Source organism: Colius striatus, chromosome 2, assembly GCF_028858725.1.
Source record: "Colius striatus isolate bColStr4 chromosome 2, bColStr4.1.hap1, whole genome shotgun sequence".
Taxonomy (NCBI): Eukaryota; Metazoa; Chordata; class Aves; order Coliiformes; family Coliidae; genus Colius; species Colius striatus.
In genome coordinates this window covers 55,962,117-55,985,432 of record NC_084760.1, presented here as the reverse complement: position 1 = coordinate 55,985,432, position 23,316 = coordinate 55,962,117, and the positions used below count along the sequence as shown (strand labels likewise).

The 23,316-nt window shown below is 36.1% G+C and overlaps 1 protein-coding gene across 1 annotated transcript in view; it reads left to right on the top strand.

The window, feature by feature from the left end:
- The first annotated feature begins 12,611 nt into the window (after positions 1-12,611).
- Positions 12,612-23,316, top strand: part of TRDN (triadin) — a 231,466-nt gene continuing 220,761 nt past the window's right edge. The window contains 3 exon segments of the mRNA XM_061989612.1: positions 12,612-12,781; positions 12,783-12,861; positions 15,833-15,848. Of these exon segments, the coding sequence (XP_061845596.1) occupies positions 12,612-12,781; positions 12,783-12,861; positions 15,833-15,848 (265 nt within the window).

Genomic DNA, 23,316 nt, shown 5'->3' with positions numbered 1-23,316 from the left:
AGTATAGAGGTGACCAAAGAAATAAGAGTGTGATGACTTGAGACTGAAAAAATCTGGGCTGTATTCCAGATTCTGTTTAGTAATTAATGATATTGGTAAATATATATTTCTCTCTGTGGTTTTGTTTCTCATGCTTGGAATGGAAGTCAGTAATCTTATGTCATGATACATAGCATTGAGAACCACCAATGAAAGACAACCTGTAAGAGACATATAAATTATGGCCAGTGTTTACATATTTTCTCCAGTTTGTTTTTTGTTAATCATGAATGTTTAGTGTTATGTGTTGGCTGAGAATATGAAAGGTGTCTTCGGAAGTTATATACAACTATATAGAAGCATTTTCTTCTGGAAGGACTTCTGGTCTGGTTCAGAATTGCTATTTTCAAATAGGAAGAAATAGTCTCTTTTGGCATCTTTACTGAAAGGAGAAACTTCAAGCAAGTAAGTGAGGCTATGTTTCATATCTCCAGACATGAGATGTAAGTAGAGAAATGATAACACGACCACTGGACCCTGTGAAACATTTTCTCTGAAGCTACTGAGACTGTACTATTAGAAAACATCAAGTGTGATGACACATGGAAGCTGGGTCTCTGAGGAGTTGCAGTTTGTCATGATGTCTCTTCATCTTGTACTTACTGCCTTACCTCGATTTTTAAATTGAGAGCACTGAATTTGAAGATAGAAAGTGTTAAAATGTAGTTTGTATATTAAATGCTCTCTGAAATCTGATTATCTAGGAACAAATCTTTCCTACTCTTTCCAGCTACTAAAAATCTTATCTCCTTGTATCAGGTTTTATAAATTGATTGAAAACTCACAAATTTTTCTTGATTCAAGAATTCCCAAAGCTTATAGACAGCCTGATGAGTTACTGTTTAACACGTTATTAGTCTATATTCTTTTCAACTGCCACACAATGTTCTTTTGCAGTCTGGATGCGAAATAGAAAGACTAATAGAATTATGATGCTTATTATTAGACCTGGTATTCTCACAAATATAATTTGGAGGTGGGAATACATTTTTTTACACTTCATGTATGAAAGAAGGTGTGAGAATTTCCATAATAGAAACTCTATTTCAACATTTGGTAAAAAAAAATCTGAATATTTTTCTTTCCAAAATCTATTTTTCATATCCCCATCTGAAATTCTGCTCATTTTGCTGAAGGGTGTGATGGACATTGTCAGGAATGCATCCCTTAAAATCTGCACAGTGATAACATGGAAAATGAATGTGAAACTCAGACGTTAGCATTTACTGTGATGCTATTTATATCTTGGATTGAAAACCTCTGGGAAGGCCTGAAGGAATTATTGTCATGAGATAATCAGACTCCCTGTTGTGTGTCATTGCTGAAGTATTTTTCCTTTTTTGACAAATATATTTAGAGAAGTTTCCTAAAGGTTATTTTTAATTTTCTTTTCTTGCATTCTTATTTAGACATTTCCATATGCTTTTTGCAATTTATATCTATTGTACCTTGTATTTTACTCGGTTTGATTTAATGTTAATTGATCATGAGAATGGTTAATACATGAACATCTAGAAAATTACATGAGACAGCTGATCTAATATAATGAATGATAACAAAAATGGCATATTTCAGTCTGTGAGTATTATTTCCTTTAAGTAAATCTTGTCTATTTGACACGAGCTTACCCCTGCTTTGATTCCACAATTTTGAGGTAGTGACTGAAGTTAGTCACAAAGGACTGTGGAAACTCCACACCTGAGTTGAGGACAATTCTTGTGACCTGGAAACTAAGGAAAAAAAAAATCAGGCAGGCTTTTTACAAGCTTTATAGCTGTCCTGTAATGAACAGATGCAGATAGAGTATGTCGGGCATTTGATTGATCTGGGCCATCCCACTACCGATGGTGGAGATGAATGGAGGTGGGCAGGCATCATTTCAGGTTCTCTTCTAATGGTGCCAGAGGTATTCAAGGGATAATTATTAGCTATTCAAAATCCCATAATTAGTATGTAACTGGAAATAGAGTTGATATGCATCTCTGTTAAGATTTTTAGCCTTCTTCAGAATTTGTCTTAGTTATTAATTTCATAGCATTTCTAATAGTTTATCCTTGGAAAACCTTTCAGTACATGTATACTAATGTTGTTCTTCTGCAGTGCATAACATGATCACTTAGGAGAGCAAATCCACCCTTATCAGGCTCATATAGCATTTCTCGGATGCTGATCCTTATTCCAAGCAGACTACCTGCCATGATTCCATAGTAGTGACCTTCCTACTTGAAAATTACCATTGTAAGTTCCACTTTGACTTACTCTTGGCTGAAAACAGAGAAATGAAGTGGTTTAAGGCACTTTTTTCCCTAGATTTTCAGTTCACTGAGGATCTTTTAACATGTCTAATATAAGCTGATCTTTTGTGAAGGGCTCAGTCACAAGCTGTACTGCATATCTATGACAGAGAGGTGGAAATCTCTCTGCTGTTTTCTCTAGCCTGTGTGCAGGACAGCAAGCAGCTGCTGATGGCCCATAATGACCACTTTGGCAAAACTCCATCTCTACCAACAAACTCTTTGTACCAGTGCACTGTGAAATGAGTTGGCAGGGAGAAGAAATAATGAGTGATACAATCTGTTATCCAGCATGAGTGAATAAATACAGTCACTTACTTAAGGCTAACATATCTTCGATATTCTAGTCTTGAGCAGTTAATGGAAAATGTGGAGAACTTTGATCTCATATGGAAGAAATATTCACTACTGAAATATTTTCAGAGTTTGGAGCACTGAAAAAACCTAGTGGAGACATTCACTTCATTCATAGCAAAATATTAATACTCTCTTTTTTTATGTTTTAATTTTTTTTTAGACTGATTCTATTCCTTTGGGATGTAAGGGCAAGATTCTTACAGACTTGAAGCCTGGTATAATGGTAGGTCAATCATTATCCGTGTAAGAAACAGAAAAGTAACAACATTCATCTGTGCTTATTTAATATTTGTGGGGCAAAGACAACAAAAATACCCTATATCTTGTACTTGCATACTCAAAAAGCAATCAGTCTTTCAAAGTTTCCTCAAATTACACATCTAATATATTTTAGTAAACGGGACATAAGGTATTTTCTCTGCTGTCTAAGAAATATATCATAGAAATCTCTATGTGGAATAGTGATACTCACACAGAACGAGAGAAATCAAGATACTTGAAGTTCTAAGGAAATGTTTTTTTCATATCTGCCATAGTTTTTCTTTCTTCAAGCTGTTTAGAGTTGAACATCTGTCACTAGACACATGACTTATGAATTTCTTATTACTCAAGTTGTTATCTTCTGTTACTAGAAAACTAAGAATATTGTAAAGGAAAAAAATATTATAGTTTAATTCAGAATGGAAAAGTGTTGACTTTAGAAATGACTTTCAGACACTCCTCCTGTATTTCAGGCATTGTAAACCCTTCATCTCTTACTTACTCTAGTAAATTCTAACACATCTTTCAGCATCCACTGAATCTCTAGTTATGAAGTGTCTGTAGTAAACAACTTTAAGATGGTTTTCGTTAATGGCAGTGCAGATGGAGGATCTAGCACCCTAACATATGAAGGGAAAAGACAGTTATCAGGGGGAGTCCACAGAGATTCACCAAGAGGAAATCCTGCTTGACCAATCTGATAGCTTTCTATGAGAGTATAACTGACTGACTAGATGACAGGAGAGCAGCAGATGTCTTCTACCTTGACTTCAGCAAAGCTTTTGACACTGCCTCCCATAAAATCCTCATCAGAAAGCTCAGGCAATATGGGTTGGATGAGATGGATCGAGAGCTGAATGACAGAGCCCAGAGGATGATGATCAATGGCACAGAATCGAGTTGGAGGCCTGTGGCCAGTAGAGTTCCACAGGGATTGGTTCTAGGGCCAGTCTTGTTCAACATCTTCATCAATGACCTGCATGAGGGGACAGTGCATACCCTCAGCAAACTTGCAGGTCATACCAAACTGGGAGGACTGGCTGATTCTGCAGAAAGCTGTGCCGCCAACCAGCGGGATCTCAATCAGTTTGAGAGTTGAGCAGAGAGGAACCTCATGAGGTTCAACAAGGGCAAGTGCAGAGTTCTCCATCCAGGAAGGAACAACCCCATGCACCAGTACAGACTGGGGATTGGCCTGCTGGAGAGCAGCTCTGCAGAGAGAGACCTCAGAGTCCTGGTCCACTATAAACTAAACATGAGCCAGCAATGTGCCCTTATGGCCCTGGGATTCATCAAGAAGAGTGTGGCCAGCAGGTTGAGAGAGATTCTTCTCCCCCTTTACTCTGCCCTGTTGAGGCCTCATCTGGAGTCCTGTGTCCAGTTCTAGGCTCCCCAGCTCAAGAGGGACAGAGAACTTCTGGAGAGAGTCCAGCACAGGGCCACCAAGATGATCAGGGGACTGGAACATCTTTCATATGAGGAAAGGCTGCGGGAACTGGGGCTGTTTAGTCTAGAAAAGGGGAGATTGAGGGGGGATCTCATTAATAAGTATAAAAATGGCAGGTGTCAGGAGGTTGGGACATCCCTTTTTTTCTGTTGTATCTAGCAACAGGACAAGGGGTAATGGGATGAAGCTGGAATGCAAAAAGTTCTATCTAAACATAAGAAAAAACTGTTTTACTGTGAGGGTGAGGGAGCCCTGGCACAGAATGCCCAGGGAGGGTGTGGAGTCTCCTTCCTTGGAGGTCTCAAGACCCGTCTAGACACATTCCTATGTGACCTGATCTAGGTGGACCTGCTTCTACAGGAGAGTTGGACTGGATGATCTCTAAAGATCCCTTCCAACTCCTATCATTCTATGATTCTACGAGCTCCAAAATGAATTCCTATTGTTCCCAGTAATTACATCTTCCACTGTTTCCCAAAATTGCACCTTTAAGAAATGGCATTTATTTAGTTCTTTTTTGGGGCCATTCCCAGCAATAAATGTTGGGAAGTGTGTGTGATCATTCCACTGATTTACTTTCTCTAATGATTAGAGAAAGTGATGCCAGTCATGATATCTCGAAATAAATGGCTTCTAACATCTTAGAAGTCTTTGTTTCAAACCACAGAAGTCTACCCTGATGATATGGTCTACAGCTCTAAACTTTAATAAAGTCAGGGAAAGTCAATGCAGTCCTATTAGTGTAAAGTGAAAACTAGTGTGTGCCATTTAAAATTAGTTGATCATCCAGCAGCTAGAGGCACATCATTCTTTATTGGGATAAATAGTTGATATGCACAGTTTCTTGATTGTTTTTTGAATAAGGAAACAAATGTGTTTTCTTTCATTAGTAAAAGATCACACAAGCCAGCCTCCAAATACAAGAATGTCAGTACCTTCAAGAAAAGGTGAGGGTAAGGAAGATATCATTTTAGCAGTAGGCTAGTACATTACAATATCTCCTTGCTAAGATCTCTCAGCCTTTTTTTCTTACACTACTCTTATCTGAAGTCAAGTTTAGAAATTCCACCCTAAAACAGGATTTTAGGCCCAAAGACTGACCTAATTAAATGAATCTTAAACTTACATTTTATCATTTCCTGAGTAAATTTTGCAGGCATATGTTATTTTCTTCTTTGATGGGAATAAGAGGTTCTGCTCCTCCATCTGTACTCTCATATTCTCTGAGAGATCAGGTACAGAAATAGGGACTCTATTACGGGATGTTGAAACCCACCTTATTATTGAAACACTGAGCACTGTCTCCCTGAGTTTAGGTTTGGAGCAATACAAAGATTACAGAAAAATCCCTTTAGAGTATTTAGTTTTGAGCCACTCAACAGTGATCTGAGAGGAGACTGCTAAAAAAAACTAATGGTCTGCCTTCAAACTTTCCTTTTTGTTCTTTTTTGTTTAGGTTTTTTTTTAATAACTTTTGAGTTCTTTTTTATTTGCACTAATAAGAAAATTGTATAATATCCATAAATTCAGACAGCTTCTAATCACCAAAGATTAGTGGAGTCTTCAGTCAGTGAAAATTAGTAGAATTATTTATATTCAGTTCTCAGATATGCCAAGACAGTTTCAACCAAGTGGTCTGTCCATATTTAAAGCAGAGAGTGAGAAAGACATCTTACATATTTTTATTTTAGGATGAAATACAGCAAAAGTACTTGTTAGAATGAACTTGTTCTATCTTCATGCAAAGAAATGCATGACAAGTTGAAATCTTCAGTGATTTCAGCACCAGGCAAAGTATGAATATAATTAATACTACTTAAAAAAGGAATCTTACCAATATCAGAGATGTCTTCAGTATACTCTGAGTATAATTTGAGTAAGGAATAAACTCAGTGTAGGAACTTGGAGTCCTGAGAGAAGATTCAAAGAAAGGACAAAGGCATAGGACAGTTTTTGAAGTGAATATTTCTGTTTATCACAATTCTGCTTAAAGCACTCTTTCCAAACAAGTGCTAGATTTCAATGAAGAGTGTCAGGGATACATCAATAGCACTATTCATCCACGTTAAAGTTTAAATGTGATTCATTTCAGATCCTTAAAGTGAGAGCAGGAAGAGGCTCATAGGCACTTTGACCTAATAGACATTGTCGTATGTTTTGTTACTAGGCTATATTTAAGTCCTTGCAATGAAAGGCCAGTATAACTTTGTATGGCCGACTAGTGATTTTACTGCAAAACTTTTTAATGGAATTTTTTCGCTAGTCCCCTCCACTACCCATCAGTGCTCCTACACTTGGTACAGAAAGATAAATCTTTCCTTCTTATGTAAATATTTTTACTTTCTTTTTAATGTAGTTTTTAGTCTCCACCTTATGGCTCAAATTTGAAATATGAAGATGTCCATATCTCACCTTCTGAGTCTTGCTCCTTGAGGAGATTTGACAGAAAGCACTGAGGTAAGTGTGCTGAATTGCTAAAATGGAAAGAGTAGAAACACGGATGCAACTGTCTCATAAATTAGGCAAGCTGTCAAATCAGCTGGAAGCAGGTAGGTGTGAAAAGACAGAGAAGGTCTCAAAGGATGAATGGGATTACTAGACCCATAATTTTCTTTTTCAAAAAGGAACAAACCTGACAATCAGGAGAACTGGTATTTTATGGTCTCTGATTTCGGCTGTGGCTTATATTCAGTCTTATATATGTTGCTGGAGGTTCTGCAGTCACTACAGAAACTATGACCTCTATATGAGAACACTGTAACCATAAATACACTGCAGTGGAACTTCCAGCTCTGTACTTGATGCTGTGGTCATCCAGAGAGAAGCTGTTTGTTGGTAATTGACTCTATATTCCCTGATACAGTGATATTATCCAAGTAACAAAATAAAAACACGCTGCCTGAAGTAACAGCTAGAGGCTCAGTGTGGTAAGAAACAGTACCTGGGGACTCACAAAGGGGAAAAAGGCCTTTGGCTAGTGTGGCTTGTATCTTGTGAATGTCCATAGCAGGATTTTTTCTGATGGAGACAGAGTGAACTGCATGAAATTAATTCATGTATTCAATCACCAGTAAAAAGTTAGCTTAGTCTAACTATTGATTAGGCAGAAGGGCTTGCCAGTCTCCTCTGGTCTGTATGTCATGCAGCTGTCAGAGTGGGACAGAGGTAGCTATGTGATAAATACTGAAATAATTTGTTCCAGTGTTTCTTTTGTGTCAGATGATTTCTAAAGCTAAAGGAATAAATTTTAAGTGCAAGGGATTTTTTAATAAAGACTTTGAGATAGTACTGTGAAATAAGAATATCAGGAAGATATTAACTTCATCTTAAATTCATTGTAAATATTCAGGAGAAATTTGAAAATCTGCAAGACAAAAGATCAAATTTGTGAATGTTGGGTTTTCCAGAGGGAAATGAGAGAAATAAGAGGTTACCATTTTATAAATAACTTTTATAGGAAATCTTTGCAAAAAAGTACATATGTGCCTAATTATGCAATTAAAAGGCAAATCTTTCTCCTGATAAGTCATCAAGTGCAGCGACAGAAGATTTTCTGATCCTTCAAAATATGGTGAAGATTTTAAAATTTACCAGGAAAGGAATGTAGATTAGATATCGATCTGTAAAAAATAACTAGAATTTATTGATATAATATGACCACAAACTGGCATTTTGGCTACAGACCAATTTTTCTAGCAGCACTAGAAAACACCACTAAGTTTACATCAAGTATCCTTTTTTTAAAATGTTCTGATACTTTCTACTGCTTTGGTACTTTCGTGGTGGATACAGCCAGGCAACTTGTTTCTGTGCTGTGCTGAATTAGTAGTTAGCTCTGCTCTGCTTTTTCTTGGGGTATTATTAAAAGTATTTTATCTTTTCAAAATTAGTATAAGAGCAGCCAAAGGTTAAACAAGCAAAGGAGGTACATTTTTACTGTTATCAGTTTGCTTTGGCCCACTGAGATCACAGGGGCTTTAATGCTAAAATTTCTTAAAAGAGATGCGTGTATAACACAGAAAAATTCAATGTCTGGATTTCTTTATCTTTTTCCAAGTCCAAAATGCTAGGAGAAAAGCAAGTGAACCATCCTCATTTTGCAAATACTGGTTTATCATGTCCTTTTGGTTTTATATTTTGACATTCATGCTTTCTAAATATACTTTCTCATACAAACAAGTTTGTTTCTTTTGTTCTGAATTTTAACAGCTACAAAATGTTGGGCTTTCTCTCAGCAGTAACCAGGTGTGAGAAGCAATGACTTGTTGCAATGACTAGTCAAATTGCAATGGCCACTGGAATTCCTCCACTTTAGTGATACTATATTGAGTAGCTGTCGGAAGGCTCAGGAACAGTATTTCCCTCACCAGCAGCCCCTTCTGAACAGCCTCAAAATATGTTCTTTTATTCTCTGTGTAATGTAAGTACAGACAGTATAAAGAACTAGGCACATATATTTAATTTTGCCCTATGGGTTATGAATGCAAAAATAGCAGCTTGATTTTAAACGAGAACCTTTAAAACCTCTTTCAAGACTAAAGTGTTCATACAAATCACTATGTTAATTATATATCCTAAAAATTATGCAAATAATCTTTTTAGTGGTGAATTAATCAATGTTAATCACTTGAAAAATAGCTTTTAAGTTTTTTTTCTAAAAATATATCAAAGTATTTAAAATTCTTATGGTGAGCTTACATTTTAATACTTCTGTTTTACTTCTTTTTAATAGTGACAGACTAATACTTCTGATGTCATTTTGGTGTTGAGCAACAGACACAGTAGGTGATCACAGGTGTAAACTTATACTGGGTTCCAGATTATTACAAAAGTTTGTAAAAATAATCTTTTTGATGTTTCATTTTAGACGTCTTTGGCACAATAAAAATCACCCTAATGAAAATGTAAAAATTATATCAACTGAGATACATTCAAACAAGGCACTTGACTTCTTCAGAGTTGTGGACATAAATTGCTGTCTAATCTGAAAATATGGCAGAAAGTTCTCAAGACCAGGGCATGGGAATGCGTTGCTGTAGTAGTACATCTCACTTTCAGGCACACCTAGACACAGAGTGCAATGCTGCTAGTGTTCAAGATGGTGCTCATATGCACTTCTGCATCTGGGTCCCTGCTCCAGCTCGAGTCACAAAATTTTCCAGTGAAATTTACAGATCCAGAATCCCACACAGTTAGGAAGCCGCCACAAGGCAACCTCTCCCACAACACAGGCAGAAGGTACCAGCTGAAATTTTTAGGCATCTTCTTCTGTAACATTGGGATCTAGCCAAGACCTAAATACAAATTATTAGTGTAATATTACTGTGAAAATAGATACCTTAGAAGTTTGATATGTGTGTATATGTAAAATGTATTTTTCATACTGAGGTTCATTTTCTATCAGTCAGGGCCTATAATGAGGTAAGTTGCTGCCACTGTGCAAAATCCCTAGCTAACATTCTACTGATGAGCGTCGTAGCTTTATACATTATATCTGTAATGATCCAAAGAAGCACAAAACAAACTACTTACAAAGTTTACAAAATTAAACTGAAACCTAAGAGCCAGTGTCTTGGTGGTCATAGTTATGTAAATAAAGTATCAATTGTTTAGAGTGAACTACAAGGTTATTTTAGAATTAAATAAGAGGAGCAAGGTTTGAAAAGAAATGTAACAAACATTAGACGTCCTTTTAATTTGAGGATATCAAATAATAAAGGACTAGGTGTTTAAAAATGTAGTTTCTATTTACTCATTAATTTATTTACATATTCCTCACTTAAACTGACCCAAATCCTCTACATTGTGCATTTAAAGAGATGATGACCTGACTGCAAAGTTTTCTAGAAATTTAGAAAAATATTGTTTTCCAGTGTGATTATAGTATATACATGCTTTCAATTAAATACTTGTATGCACAGTTATTGATTGCATATGCAAAGCAAGTATACACTCAATACAAGTACATAGCCTGCGTTCTGTTTTAGAAATTTCCATCAGTTCTCACTTGGCTTAATTGAGGTCTTTGGTACTCTGAAAATTGGACTCAATTGGAGACTGAGTTGAGTGAGCAAGGGTAAGAGGTTCTTGGATGCCAGGACCTCACTTGTATCCACTAGCCACGGTTCATAAAAAGCTTCTTCTGTTCATACTTTAGAAGGAAAGGAACTACTTTCTTCAAAATGTTCTTGTACTTCATATATGACTTTTGTCTGATGAACCATTGAGATAGCAACACTTTAAAGAGGTACCGTTTGCTGTGCTGCTGCTGTTTGTTTTGAAAGCAGCAGACTGCAGCAACAGTCTCCTTCATGAACTCCTTCAAACAGAACTGGATATTTACCAGAAATAACTTCATGAAGAAATGCTCTTCATCTAGCACCACATACGTATCATGAGAGACAGTTACGCCGAATGAAGCAGCTAAAATTTGCTTTTCATATCTTTTAATGCCTTTTCACTTTTGCTTCCTAGTGGTGATTCTTTCCTGGTGTGCAAGTGAAGACTGTGTTTTATACATACCTGTTCACATTACCACTGCCACAGGATGGATTTATTAACATAAACTGTGAGAATTTTCTGTTAGTTGGCAGGTTGTATTTAGTTCAGTTCACTAGGTTATTTCATTAGATATTATCTCTCTTCTTCAAGACTCAGATGAAAAATTTGTCAGATCAATTTCTGCCCTCTTGAAAGAAGACATATCATGCCAGACTGTCTAACTTATCTACGCCACAGTCTTTGGTAGTTAAAATAAATACTTTATCAGAACTATTTCTGAAATATTTTTCATCTTTTTATATGAGATTCTACTCACGAAAAAAGCTTCATATCTTTGTCTGATTCATCCTTGATCAAAAGGAACAATGTGAAGGAGTCTGTAGGTTGGATTTTACACCTGAAGGTGAAGGAGACCTGGTAACCTGGCAGAATCCTTCACACTCAGAGCTCAGAACTACTGATAAATGTTAGTGACAAAATCCTAGATGTCCAGTAATGATTGACACAGATGTTATTTTTGCAGATAACAGTCTTATGGTACAAGAAGCATTAATCATACCTTTTAAATAATTCAAGTGAATATTAATATTGTCCAACTGCTTTGTACTTGAGTGACAGATGTGTTTAAATTAACCTCTTAAACACTCAGAGTATTAAAGACGTTCATTTACTTCAGAACCATCAACTTCATTTTTTTGATGCCAATGAAAAGGTTGATAGACTTTGCATAGTTAGACGTAGGAAAAAATCTTTTTTCTCTTCACAATATGTGATGGCAGTCTTTTAGGAAAAAAAGAGCAGGAACAAATTTATTTCCCAGACCATTTGTATTAGCATGGAGGGGGAAAACTGGTAATATTACTCTGAGTGACTATGAGGACTTAGTCTGCCATTTGACAAATGAGGAGTTAGTTTTTAACTAGGAAATGAATATATTGATGGAGAGGGAGATGTAAGGAGGACTCATTTGACAAGTTTATAAAAGAGGTTGGATGATGTCATTTTCAGAGCAGATCTGTGAATTCAGTTAGCAAAGGAAAGGGATTGGGACCATAATCCTTGTGGCATGCACCTGTCACAGTTTGTAGCCTTCTGCGTCTGTGTATAACCTCCGCCAGGACTGTGCAGCACACAAATTCCATCAAGGCCTCTTTGCAGTTTATGGGACATAGACATGATCATGAGCTTGAATTTGGTCATGTGTGAAAAGTACTGCAAGTAAACTAAGGGTTTGTTCTCCCCAACTGTCATGCTCTGTTTCTTATTTTTAGAATAGATAACATTTTTGTTATTACTCTGAAATGCAAGGAATAGAAGTATTGTTACATCTACCTTCTGCAAAAATTAAATAAAACCCTATCTACCTTCTCTCAAACCAAAAAAACCCAACTCAAATTCTCTGTTACCTAAGAAACATTTTTTCTTTGTTCATCATAAAGTAGCATTGTTAAATGAAATGGAATCCAATATTGGGTTAATTTTGCATCACAAAACCTTTTTCCAGGCATGAACTTTTCCAGGTAGCTCAGGAAAGGGAAAGAACCACAAATGATCAGAGAAGAAAACATAAGGCACCAGAGGTAGAGAACAAAATTTTGTAGCCAAATGTCCACTTCAAAAAATGTCTATGAATTTATAATATACAAGTACAGTTACAATTTTTTTAAGAGACACAAAATGATCTCAGCACAAGCCATTTTAATGGAGGCCAAATGCCTCTGACGCAGAAAATACTTGTTTCCCCGTCTGGATTGTATTACGGTGGCACAACAGCTAGACGTGCTGCACTGCTGAATCTGGCTGCATGGCCCTTTCACCCCACAGAGAACAACTGCCAGCAGCTCCTTGGCAGCTGCAGTTTGTGCCAGTTGTACCAGAGCTGCACAGTTTCCTCAGGCCTTGGGAATGCATCCGGGAGCTTCCAAAAGTCCCCAATGTCCTTGCTTTGCCTTCTGAGCTCTGGTAACTTCTGAGGAACTTCTACTCTGTGTCTCCAGGGTAATACTTTTATTATCATCTAAACTGTAAATTGGTAAAAATAGATGGTTTAACTAGTCCTTAAAGATCATTGTATTTTGCCTTTGGTCTTACTGTGTTCTGCTCTTTCAGGGAGATAGGGGGAGGAGTAAGGAAGACATAGCAATTCTTTTCAGTAATGTTTTGCGGACAAATATTCTTTATTGTTTGCATTAGAAAGTTGACTTTGAACATATGTTGGAGCTTGGACAGGAATCTAATGCAATTGATAGTGACAAATGGTGACATTCAAGGAAAATTAGTAAATATCTGCTGTGATGAGTAGTAAAGATGTTCATGTTCAAACTTATTTCTCCTTTTAAAATATCTTTTACTTTTTAAACCTACATTTTGCAGTGCAGTTGCAGCTGACAGTACTGACAAGATTCAATCTACTGACTCATATCTTCTACTTGCACTCTATAAAGAAGCTAAATTGCCTAATGAAGGAATCGTTTAAAATATATTTTAAAATGGTAATAATAATAATAACAATAATAATAATAATAATAGTTCTTCACCTGCAATTCTGACTTTGATCTGTCCAATACTATGGCTAAAATGAGAGAGAAAGAAAGAGGAAACAGAAAAATTATAGCAATTGTTGAAACAAATGTATTTTTTAATAAATCTGGTTTCTGTAATTTATTTCATTTATTACAGTTTATTTCATTTATTACTTGCTGAAATACTTTACCTTCTTTATATTTATTTTTTCTCCTTTCTTCTGTATTTCTCTCTCTATGCACTTGAGATAGATAATAGACAACAGGGTTTTTTGTGTATTTTGCATCATAGGTTTGTGTATTGCTGTGTAGGTGATTGACTTTGTGGTACATAAAAAGTTAATTCCAGCTGCAAAATTTTGCATTTCAGGAGTCAAAAAATGATTTATCCACTGCCAGGAGCTTATATCAATCCCATCTGTGGCAATACATAACTAAGGCAAGTTTTATAATTAGCAAAATTAGTAAATTTTAGGTGAAGAGAGACCTGAGAATAACAGAAAAACTTAGAGTTTAAAAAACCTTACAGGAGACATACAATCTTTGCAAGACCACTGTCAAGGATGTAATTGTATTATACACACAGAGACATCCACAACAAAAGGATTGCTTGAACTTGCAAGAGAGAGTTAGAATGTATAACTTTCTGTCATCCAAGCCTATTTCCACACTATTGTTGCATTTCCAAACAAGTGGTGCTTAGCTTGGAAGTAGCTTTTAATGCATTGCGCTTAGATCCTGAGTGTCTCCTCTTAAAAAAGCCAGAAAAGAGATAAAATCCACGTGGGCCTCCTGAGTTTTGACTGGAGTTATTTGTGAGGGGAATTCTTTGCTAATGTGACTATGGTAAGTCTAATCAAGCCTGAGTCTAAGAACACATGGCACATAACGTAACATATCAAGCAGAAGAATAAGCCATTAAATGGAAAATAAGGTGAGATTTCACCTTGATAGTGAAGACCAGGCTGAGGAGATAGTTTAGTGGATCCCAAAGAGGGTTCACATTAGGGAAGATACTTGAGTATTAGTTTTACCCCACATTTTTTCCCAAGTACTTGGCATGAGAACATATATTCATCTTTGTCTTTTCACATTAGGCTTTCGTACAAAATTGTCTGTCTCTTCATCTCTTTCTAGCAATGTGCCCAACCATGGTCATATCTGAAAAAAAAAAATGTTGATATCTATTATTTTTTACAAGAGCAAGATCTAAAGACAAACTTGAACTATGTAAGTGAAGATTTGGAGATGGGTCTGAAATTTGAGATTCAGGAAGTTTAGGAATAATTTAGTTCTTTTGCTACATATACTAGTGTGGTATGTTCCTGAGTCCTGTTGTAACATAGAAATTTGCTTTAAAAGACAATTTTTGGAAAGCAGTTTTGTTGGGGTTTTTTTATTTTTAAAATATCCTTATCTTGATGGAAAAAATCATCGGAAATAGCATAATTTTGCTTATTTTGACCAGCCAGCACACCAAGCTTGTTAGAGTATTAGGATAGTTCTCAATCAACGTTTCTCATAGGAATAATTCCTATTATTTCAGAGGCAACCATTATCTCTCCTAATCAATTGTCTATTTTGTAAGTTCTGTACACCATCAACCTTGGATGCAGCTTTTCCTGAACCTAGCCCTTTCTGAACCTAATTATAATTATACCTGGTGTAGTTATAGCAAAGAACAATTAAAAAAATCCACTCTCCTAAATAAAGGGGCTACTTTAACCTGATTTCCCTTCACTGACCAGCTACTCAGTCATCTTGAAAGAAGATGAAGTAGGATATCTTATAACATTTTTATTTCCTGGAATTAGTCTAATAAACAGTGGGCCATTTTGGGTGTTAGAAATGGTTCATTAATCAGTCACATAACCAGAGGATACGTCAGCAGTTTTGCAGTGTAATGTTTAATCGGGAATATTGCCTATGATGATGTGGAATATTCAGTATCATAGATATTTTCTTTTCCACCTACTCACTTTCTATGAGGTAGCTTTGAAGTAATTTCTTTGTGAAAATTAACCTACCAATTTCCCATTAGTGAGTTCAGAGTGACAAAGTGATGTGACCCCAGTGCACTTGTCAGCTGCCCACAAGCAGAGGATGATTTGCATTCAGACCAGTCTGCCTACAGAGGCAGGGCTTCTCAACTATGTCAGTTGTCCGGATTAAGTGTAGGACAGATCTACTACAGTGTTCAACTGCATCCTACGTATTAAAGACAAAATTGCTTAAAGGTACTATGTATGCAACTCTGATTAAAGAATGATGGAGACTGATTTATGAGAATATTTAAACATATGTCAAGCTTTAACCTAGATTAGATGCGATACCTATGTCTTATTTAGTTATCCAAAATAAGTCTATACTTTGGTCATGTTGATTCCAGAGATCTTGCAACTGTTATTCAGGAATTATCAATCAGAAGTGGCAAACAACTACTTTAGAGTTGTAAGAGTCACAGAAGGTTACAACTCCATCTCTAACTGATCAGGACTTCAAGGACATCAAAATATAAATGTGTGCTCCTATTCATACTGAAAAGATAGGGTATTACCATTGTGACTTTGTGAAAATCTCATCTAAAAGTAAGAGTTTTCCTAAACAAAAATCATACCAAAAAAAAAAAAAAAAAAAAAAAAAAAGAAGTGGGAATGTCTGTTTAAGTGGAAATGATCTGATACCTCGAATAAGTATTACTATTTTTCTTCATACACGCATCAAAGCTCAGGGAGGTTCATCACTCTATTCTCATATATGCTTCTACATGCGTTTTTACTGTTCACCAGATTCAGCATCATCCACCCTCTGCCTAGCATTATACCTCCATCCGATATTTAATTCTTACCAGTTGATTACTGGCTGTTTCTGAAAACAATGTTCTGCCAAGATTCATCAGATATATCAGAGTTAAGTTTCCTTTCCTTGACCCTGCTGTACTGCTGACTATGCGCTGAGACACAAAGCCTTTTTATTTTACTTAGTCTGATTTTGTAGGACTGAACCCTGGCAATGTGTTAGCAGAAAAATATTGTTCAAATATTGTTCTGTATTTTCTTATTGACTAATAATTTTAGGTGATTCCTCAAATGCTTGCTTGTACCAGGATGAAAGTCTCTTCTCACATTTCCTAATTATTCAACATGATCTATTGTCTTTATTCCCTTTTTAATATCATCAAGACAATTAAGAAATCACCTCTAAAAGTATTTTTACACTCCTACTTTGATTTTACCAACACCATAATTTTTCATCTAAAAGTATGAGTTTGTATTAGAGGCTGTAAAATAGTAAGCTTCTGATATTTTCCTAAATAAAATGTTGAAATAACTGTTTTTCTTTGATTCGTCGGTTACAATTCCCACTGAAATACACATTATCTGAGATGAAGGCATATGGTTACAGGCAGACATTAGTAGCAGCATACAGTACTTCCTTCTCCGATGTTCATAAGATTGGTACTTTTTCCTGTCCAGGCAACTGTAGAGCAGAGAGAACCTTCGTTTTATTTTCTTTAACACTGACTCATATATCTCAGGAATATGACATAAGAAGGGACACAACCTGCTGTTGCAAATGCCTCTATCACCACAGAATGTGCGATCTGATCCCAGGATGGTTCATTTATCATGCAGCCCCTGTGAATGGGAAGAGAGTACCTATTGCTAGTCCAAGCCAAGAGCATTTTCATGTTGTGCCTAGGACCTGATGGGACAAAAATGAGGAGAAATATTGTGTATCCAGGTCTGGATATTGCTTGCAAGAATCAAAGTATTTTTAAATTTTCCATTTTTGTTACTGTTTGAAATAGAGACAAGGAGAGAGAAAGGACATTTCACATTTTCTACCAGGTTAGACAGAGAAGACTCTTACCAAAATGCATTCTGGGTCAGGTTCAATATATAAGCTAGGTCAGGGAATTAATGTTTACTTTGTGGGATGAAAAACCATATAGACTTTGTTCTGGCCTTCTGAATAATGTTAATTTCACAGATTAGTGTAGAAGAAACTCTTAAACTTGATCCAGGCAGTAAACTTCAGATTGCAACAAAACTTCTAATCAGCCCTAAATAAAATTTGGAGAATTTTCCTTATTTAGACTCATAAAGAAGAAATATGATATTCTGTACAATGTTCAGATGGTAATGTTTGCTTTTCAAAAAAAAACATACATACACAGAAGCAGAATTTGGTTTAACTTAATTCTGTGTATTTTTGCAAAGGTCATGATTATCTCCAGTAAATGTGACACCCGACTCCCTTGAATTTGCCCCCCTTTAAGTAAACTGTGTAACTGCCAGTATAGTTGTCTAGAACTATGCTTATTGTAAGATATTTGTACATATGACAACTTTTACCTACTTCCCAGAATGGATGTTTTGCATGTACAAGAGATGCAGATGCTACCAAACAATTCTCTCACCGGCCACTGGGCTCATGTTGTGAAAAATTGATTTCTAGATGGATTCTCTCACTTAGTCTACTCTTATAGTTTGGTTTCAGAATATCAGCCTGTGATGGAGGGTGAGCATAAATAGCAGCAAAGGAAGTAAAGCATGGAGACAAGAAAGCAGGTGGTAGGAGCTGAAATGGAAACAGTGGGGGACAGACAACCATACACATATAGTTCTACAGATATGTCTGGGTATTGTCCACAATCTCAGGACCTTGCAAATAAAACAAGAACAAAATTAATACACGAATATTTTCCCCAATTCCCTCTTCTTATATACCCAGACGGAGCCTTTGTTATTTTATTTCAATTTGAATAGTAGTACAAGTGAAAGCAATCCTGACTTTGCATTATTGATCAGCTCTGTGCTTAGGAGATGCAGGTAAGACAATACCTCTCACATCTCAGGCAAGTAGCATGGGTGTCAAAATACAGATAACCCCAAATATTTAACTGTTAATTTAAAATGGAAGAGTTCTAGCAGAAGTACTTAAGGAAAAAGGCTTTGCCTTAGCATTGCACATTCTAAGACCTGTTACTGACCACTGAGCTATTGTGGGTAGTTATTCTGTCGATGTGAATGCAATTCCACAGAACATTTTGTTATTCATGAAAGAGTATTTTTGGAGGCATATGGTTTGGTCTAAAGTCTTTACATCACCCTTAGTGAAGAGGATCTTCTGAAAGGCAGGCTAAGCAAAGGAAGGGTTAGGAGGCTGATTAGAAAAACACTGACTACTGAGCTTCAAGTAATAAAAAGTTGTCAATGCAAAATGTTTGATTAGCAGAGATTAAGGAAAAAGGGAATGAAGCGCTGATTTTAAGCTTTGGCTGGAAAAGGCTAACATTTTCAGACACATAGCAGGTTTGAAGTGTTTTGAGTAGAGAGAAAAGTCCTGATGGTGACTGTAATATGTTCAGTGAACTTTCACTTCTGCATCTTGTGAACTGGATAGATTTCTTTCTTACACTTTGCCACAGAACCAGGTGAATATATCTTCTGGAGGGAAGCTGAGGAGTGCAAATGCCAGCCCATGTAGCAGAGACAAGGTGACTATAGTTCCTCGGTAAGAACTGTTTAATATGGTTTCCGATTTCATGTGACGATGACATTTAGGTAGAGGTATGCCAGCTTGAGGGCACATTTTTGCTACTTTAATTTTCAGGCTCCTGCCCACAAATGTAATTCTGTAACTTTGAAATTGCATGCAATGCAATCAAAATATTGCTCAGTTTTTAAAATGTTATTATTGCTTAAATTGTTAATATTTTTATTATTCTAAACTGTTTTAAGTCTACTTGTTTTAAGTTTTATAAAATCTTGTTTAAAATCATAGATTTTTGAGCTGTTTGTTTCTATCAATCAGACTTTGAATAAATCTAATCTGCTTAATATTTTTGCAATTACTTTCATGAATTTAGACTGTATGAACTAATACTATTTAAATTTTCAACTGTATTCTGTAATACTTAGATGAACTTCACAGGTATGTGTAATAATTGCAGCAAATCAGAAGAGCACAAAAGACATACAAAATAAAGAAGCTACCACTTTCATGTAAAGTGGTGTCTTAATTGACTCTGAACTGAACTAAGAATCGAAGGGGAGAAAATCACCTAAATTTACCCTCCCCCTTAGTCAGCGGTAAGCTTCATAGGACCCTCCCCAAACCAAATAAGGCCAGGAAGAATGTGCTAAACACTGAGTGTGCTAAGAATAAAGTTGAGCTGGGATGGATAAGGTTACTTTCAACTCTGTATTTCATGTTTCCTGACATACTCCCCAAAGAACTGCAATTATGCTAGTGAAGCTGTAGGAGTGTTAAACTGTTCTTTCCCAGTTCTTTTGCTTTTTGGTGCCTTTCCATGCCTTTCTGTCATGTTTTGAGCTGAACATTTTAGTTTTTATTTGTAGCATGCATGGTTCTTAAGATATTAGAAAAAAACATGCTGAAGATTAGATGTGAGGCATGTCTATTTTCGTTAGAAGTTGATACTTTAGACTGAGCTTTAAGTGTTGTCTTTGGAAGGCCATAGGTTGTTCTGAGAAGGCAGGAGTCTGCAGAGGAAATAGAAAGTTCAGAGGAGCACAAAAGAAGAAGGAACAGAATTAGAAAAAGCAGAGGACCTCCCTCATTCTCATTCTGCAGCTCCTGCAAGAGCCAGCAGCCCAGAAGTATTATCTAAACTGCCAGAGTAAATCTTGACCTTTTTAATAGAGTATCTCTTACCGTCATCATCATGGCCGAGATTACAGCAGAAGGTACGGTAACTACTTTCAAATATAATTAACAAAAAATTATATGTACTTTGACAGTGTAATTGAGTTAATGTGTCAATATGATTTATTGTTCTTAGCAAATGTTTTCACTCCACTATGATGTCATTTTGTTTGTTCAATTGCTTTCTACTTTTCTTTCCTGTTTTTACTTTTTCACTGCAGCAGCCTGAGTTTCTACCTATTACTGTAGCTAGATCTCTGTACACCTCTAAAAATAGCATTAGTCTCGTTTGCAGAACAACACAGCTTAGGCAGCTCCATTAGAGTGATACAAGAAGAGGAATGTCTCAATGTCAGGTGGTTCCACCCTCAAGTTTTGCCCAGGTAAAGCTTTAGTAGTTCCTTGTAATCGGAAATTGCGAGAGTCAGAATAGTTTAGTTTGGTGGTTCTGATTTTTCCATAAGGAGCACAGAGTATTTATGTACTGTACATGCAGCTACTGATGGGTAAAAGCTATCAACTCTGCAATTGTTATTCAGGTAGACTTCTAAAGGAGTCAGTGAAAGTTGCTCAGAAATAAGAATGCCAGAGCTAGGCTTGCAAGAAAAAAAAGGCAATTGTATTAACCAATAAATACATTTTCTAAAATATTAATATTTCATGTTCTTTAATATTTCCTGATCATTTATATTTAAATACCATTTTCAATGTATAAAAATATTTTATCAGCCACATTCAGACAAGGGATATATGCAACCTTTTTTAAATTTAATATTGAATATTTCAGTTGAATTTCATTCCAACCCTCTTTTTTCAGTGTGAATTACTCACTGTTTATCTGAATTTAATAATGACACTACAAAAAATAATCTTCTGAAAGTTATTCTTATTCTATTCATCAAGATTATGTGGCATTTCAGTGTACGAATGTGTATGAAAGCCATCTTCCATTTTTCACTGTTAATATTTGTTAAGAGGACCTGCATTAAGCACTATTACAGAGTGAGCCTGTTGTCTTCCAAAGGATTGACATTAGGACTATGTCAAATTCTACAGTCCTTGCCTGATGTCTGGTTAGCCCCAGTAATAAGACGATGTGTGTATGGTTTTTTAATCAGCAGTTGGATGGATCTATAATTTGCTTCTGGCAGCAGATACTGCCAAAACAGGTGGCCCATCTTGACAGCTCTAACCTAAATGCCAGTACTAGTTTATTTAGATATTCTTAACCAGACTTGTGGGAAGCATTGGTTATTTTGTAGCTGCTATCAGGGAAAGATGTGAAATTATATTTGTATTCCAAAATGTGTGTATTAATACCATCAGTGTCAGAGGAGCAATAGTGAAGTATCTCTTGCAAGATTTTCCAAAAAAAAAAAAAAAAAAGCAATATTCTTAGTCCAAAATTTATGGTAAGCATAGAAGACTTTTCCATCAGTCTGGAAGTCACTTTTCAGTCATTTAGCTTATTGAAAAAAGTAAATAAAAGATCTTAAAAGAAAATTAAATTAAAACAAATAGTCTGAAAATGTTACTATAGTACTTTCATAGTGTCTTTACAGGTGTTTCTTAGTTGTAATATTGTGTGTCTTCTATGAGTTTTTTTTTGTATGAAGAAATAAACTTCAGGTGGTAAGGGACATCAGCTCCACAGTAATCTGACCTTCAGCATGACAGATGAATAAATCATATTATTAGTTTAGCTTTGTTTAGTTTGGTTTAGTTTAGTTTAAGTTTTGTTTAGTTTAATTTTATTTTATTCCATTTGGAATGGATTTATGTGGATTAAGTGATTTTTAAACTCTGGATCCACAAGAAATAGATTTTACTTATGGCAGAAAAGTAAGAATAATTCATCCTGGGGCTAATATTTCACTGTAGTTTATTTTTCTCTAGGGCACTCTCAAGGGCAGTGTGAAAGTTCAGTTCTAAACTTCAACAATCTCTAGTCTGGACAAATAAAAAGCAATTAAAATACGTCTTGCCTCATACAGTTCCTTTATAATTTTAGTTTCATACTACATACCAGTCTGTAATTTGCTGAGGTCTTTGTGACTTATCAGGATTACTTGTTCCTTGTAGTGTACTCTTAACTCTGTTTTAGACTGTCAGTCACACAGTAACACAGGCTCTTAAAGGTTGGAAGGGACCATCTAGTCCAAGGATTATCTAGTCCAACTCCCCTGCCAGAGCAGGACCACCTAGAATAGGTCACATAGGAACTAATCCAGGTGGGTTTTGAATGTCTTTGGAGAAGGAGGCTTGACAATCCGTCTGGGCAATCCATTCTGGGCTTCTCGCCTTTTGGGGTATCATACTGTTACATCAGAGAGCAACAGTGATGCAGGCTTCAACACTGCCATGGCCAGTGTGGCTATAGCTGCTGGTTTAGAGAGATGGTTCAGCCCTGATAGAGTGATATGGTTAGTGCACATCTCAAGGCATCTTCTGATAACCCATGTCAATACTATGATCAGTTCCTAGACGAATGCACAGCAGCAAAGGAATGCCCTTTCAGGTCAACATGAGGGTAATGACAATGAGACTAAGTAGCTTAAACCTGTAACTATTAAGCAATGATCTTGGCCTGTCTACTTACATCACAAGCAACATGCACTGCCTATTAATTTCCACTGCTACCAGTTGTTAACTATGGAAACACTGATGAAATGTACTTGGTGAAAAACAAAAGATGTCTCAAGATAGGGATTTGTAAATGTCCTCATAAAGTTGGCAGGACCTAGGTCTTCTGCTGGCAAATATTTAGCAGAAAATTCCGAAGGAGTATCTTCAGCATCCTTATATTTTATGTCATTGCAACAGCAGATATGTACTATTAAAATGTGGAAGTCCTTAAAACTGTATTAAAAAAATCTCAGTACAGATAGTAAGTACTTTCTCTTTGCAACACAGGATTTTTTGGTTGTTGTTATCTTTGCCTACTTCATTGATATAATTATTAGTACATTTCACCTGTTACTGAGTATTCTGTAATGTCCGCAGGCTGTACTGTGATCCACCCAAGAGTTTGCCTTGGAAGCCACGGATATCTAACTATGCTACTCTGCTGTGTTTATGAACACACCAATTGGACTGGACCCAATGGTGATATAGTTAGAGCTGCCACCACTGAAATCTGAATATAAAAAGCCTGAAGCCTCTGAGAAATGGCTTCTACCAATATACAGCTTAATCTGTATGTGTACAATAACTCCAGCAG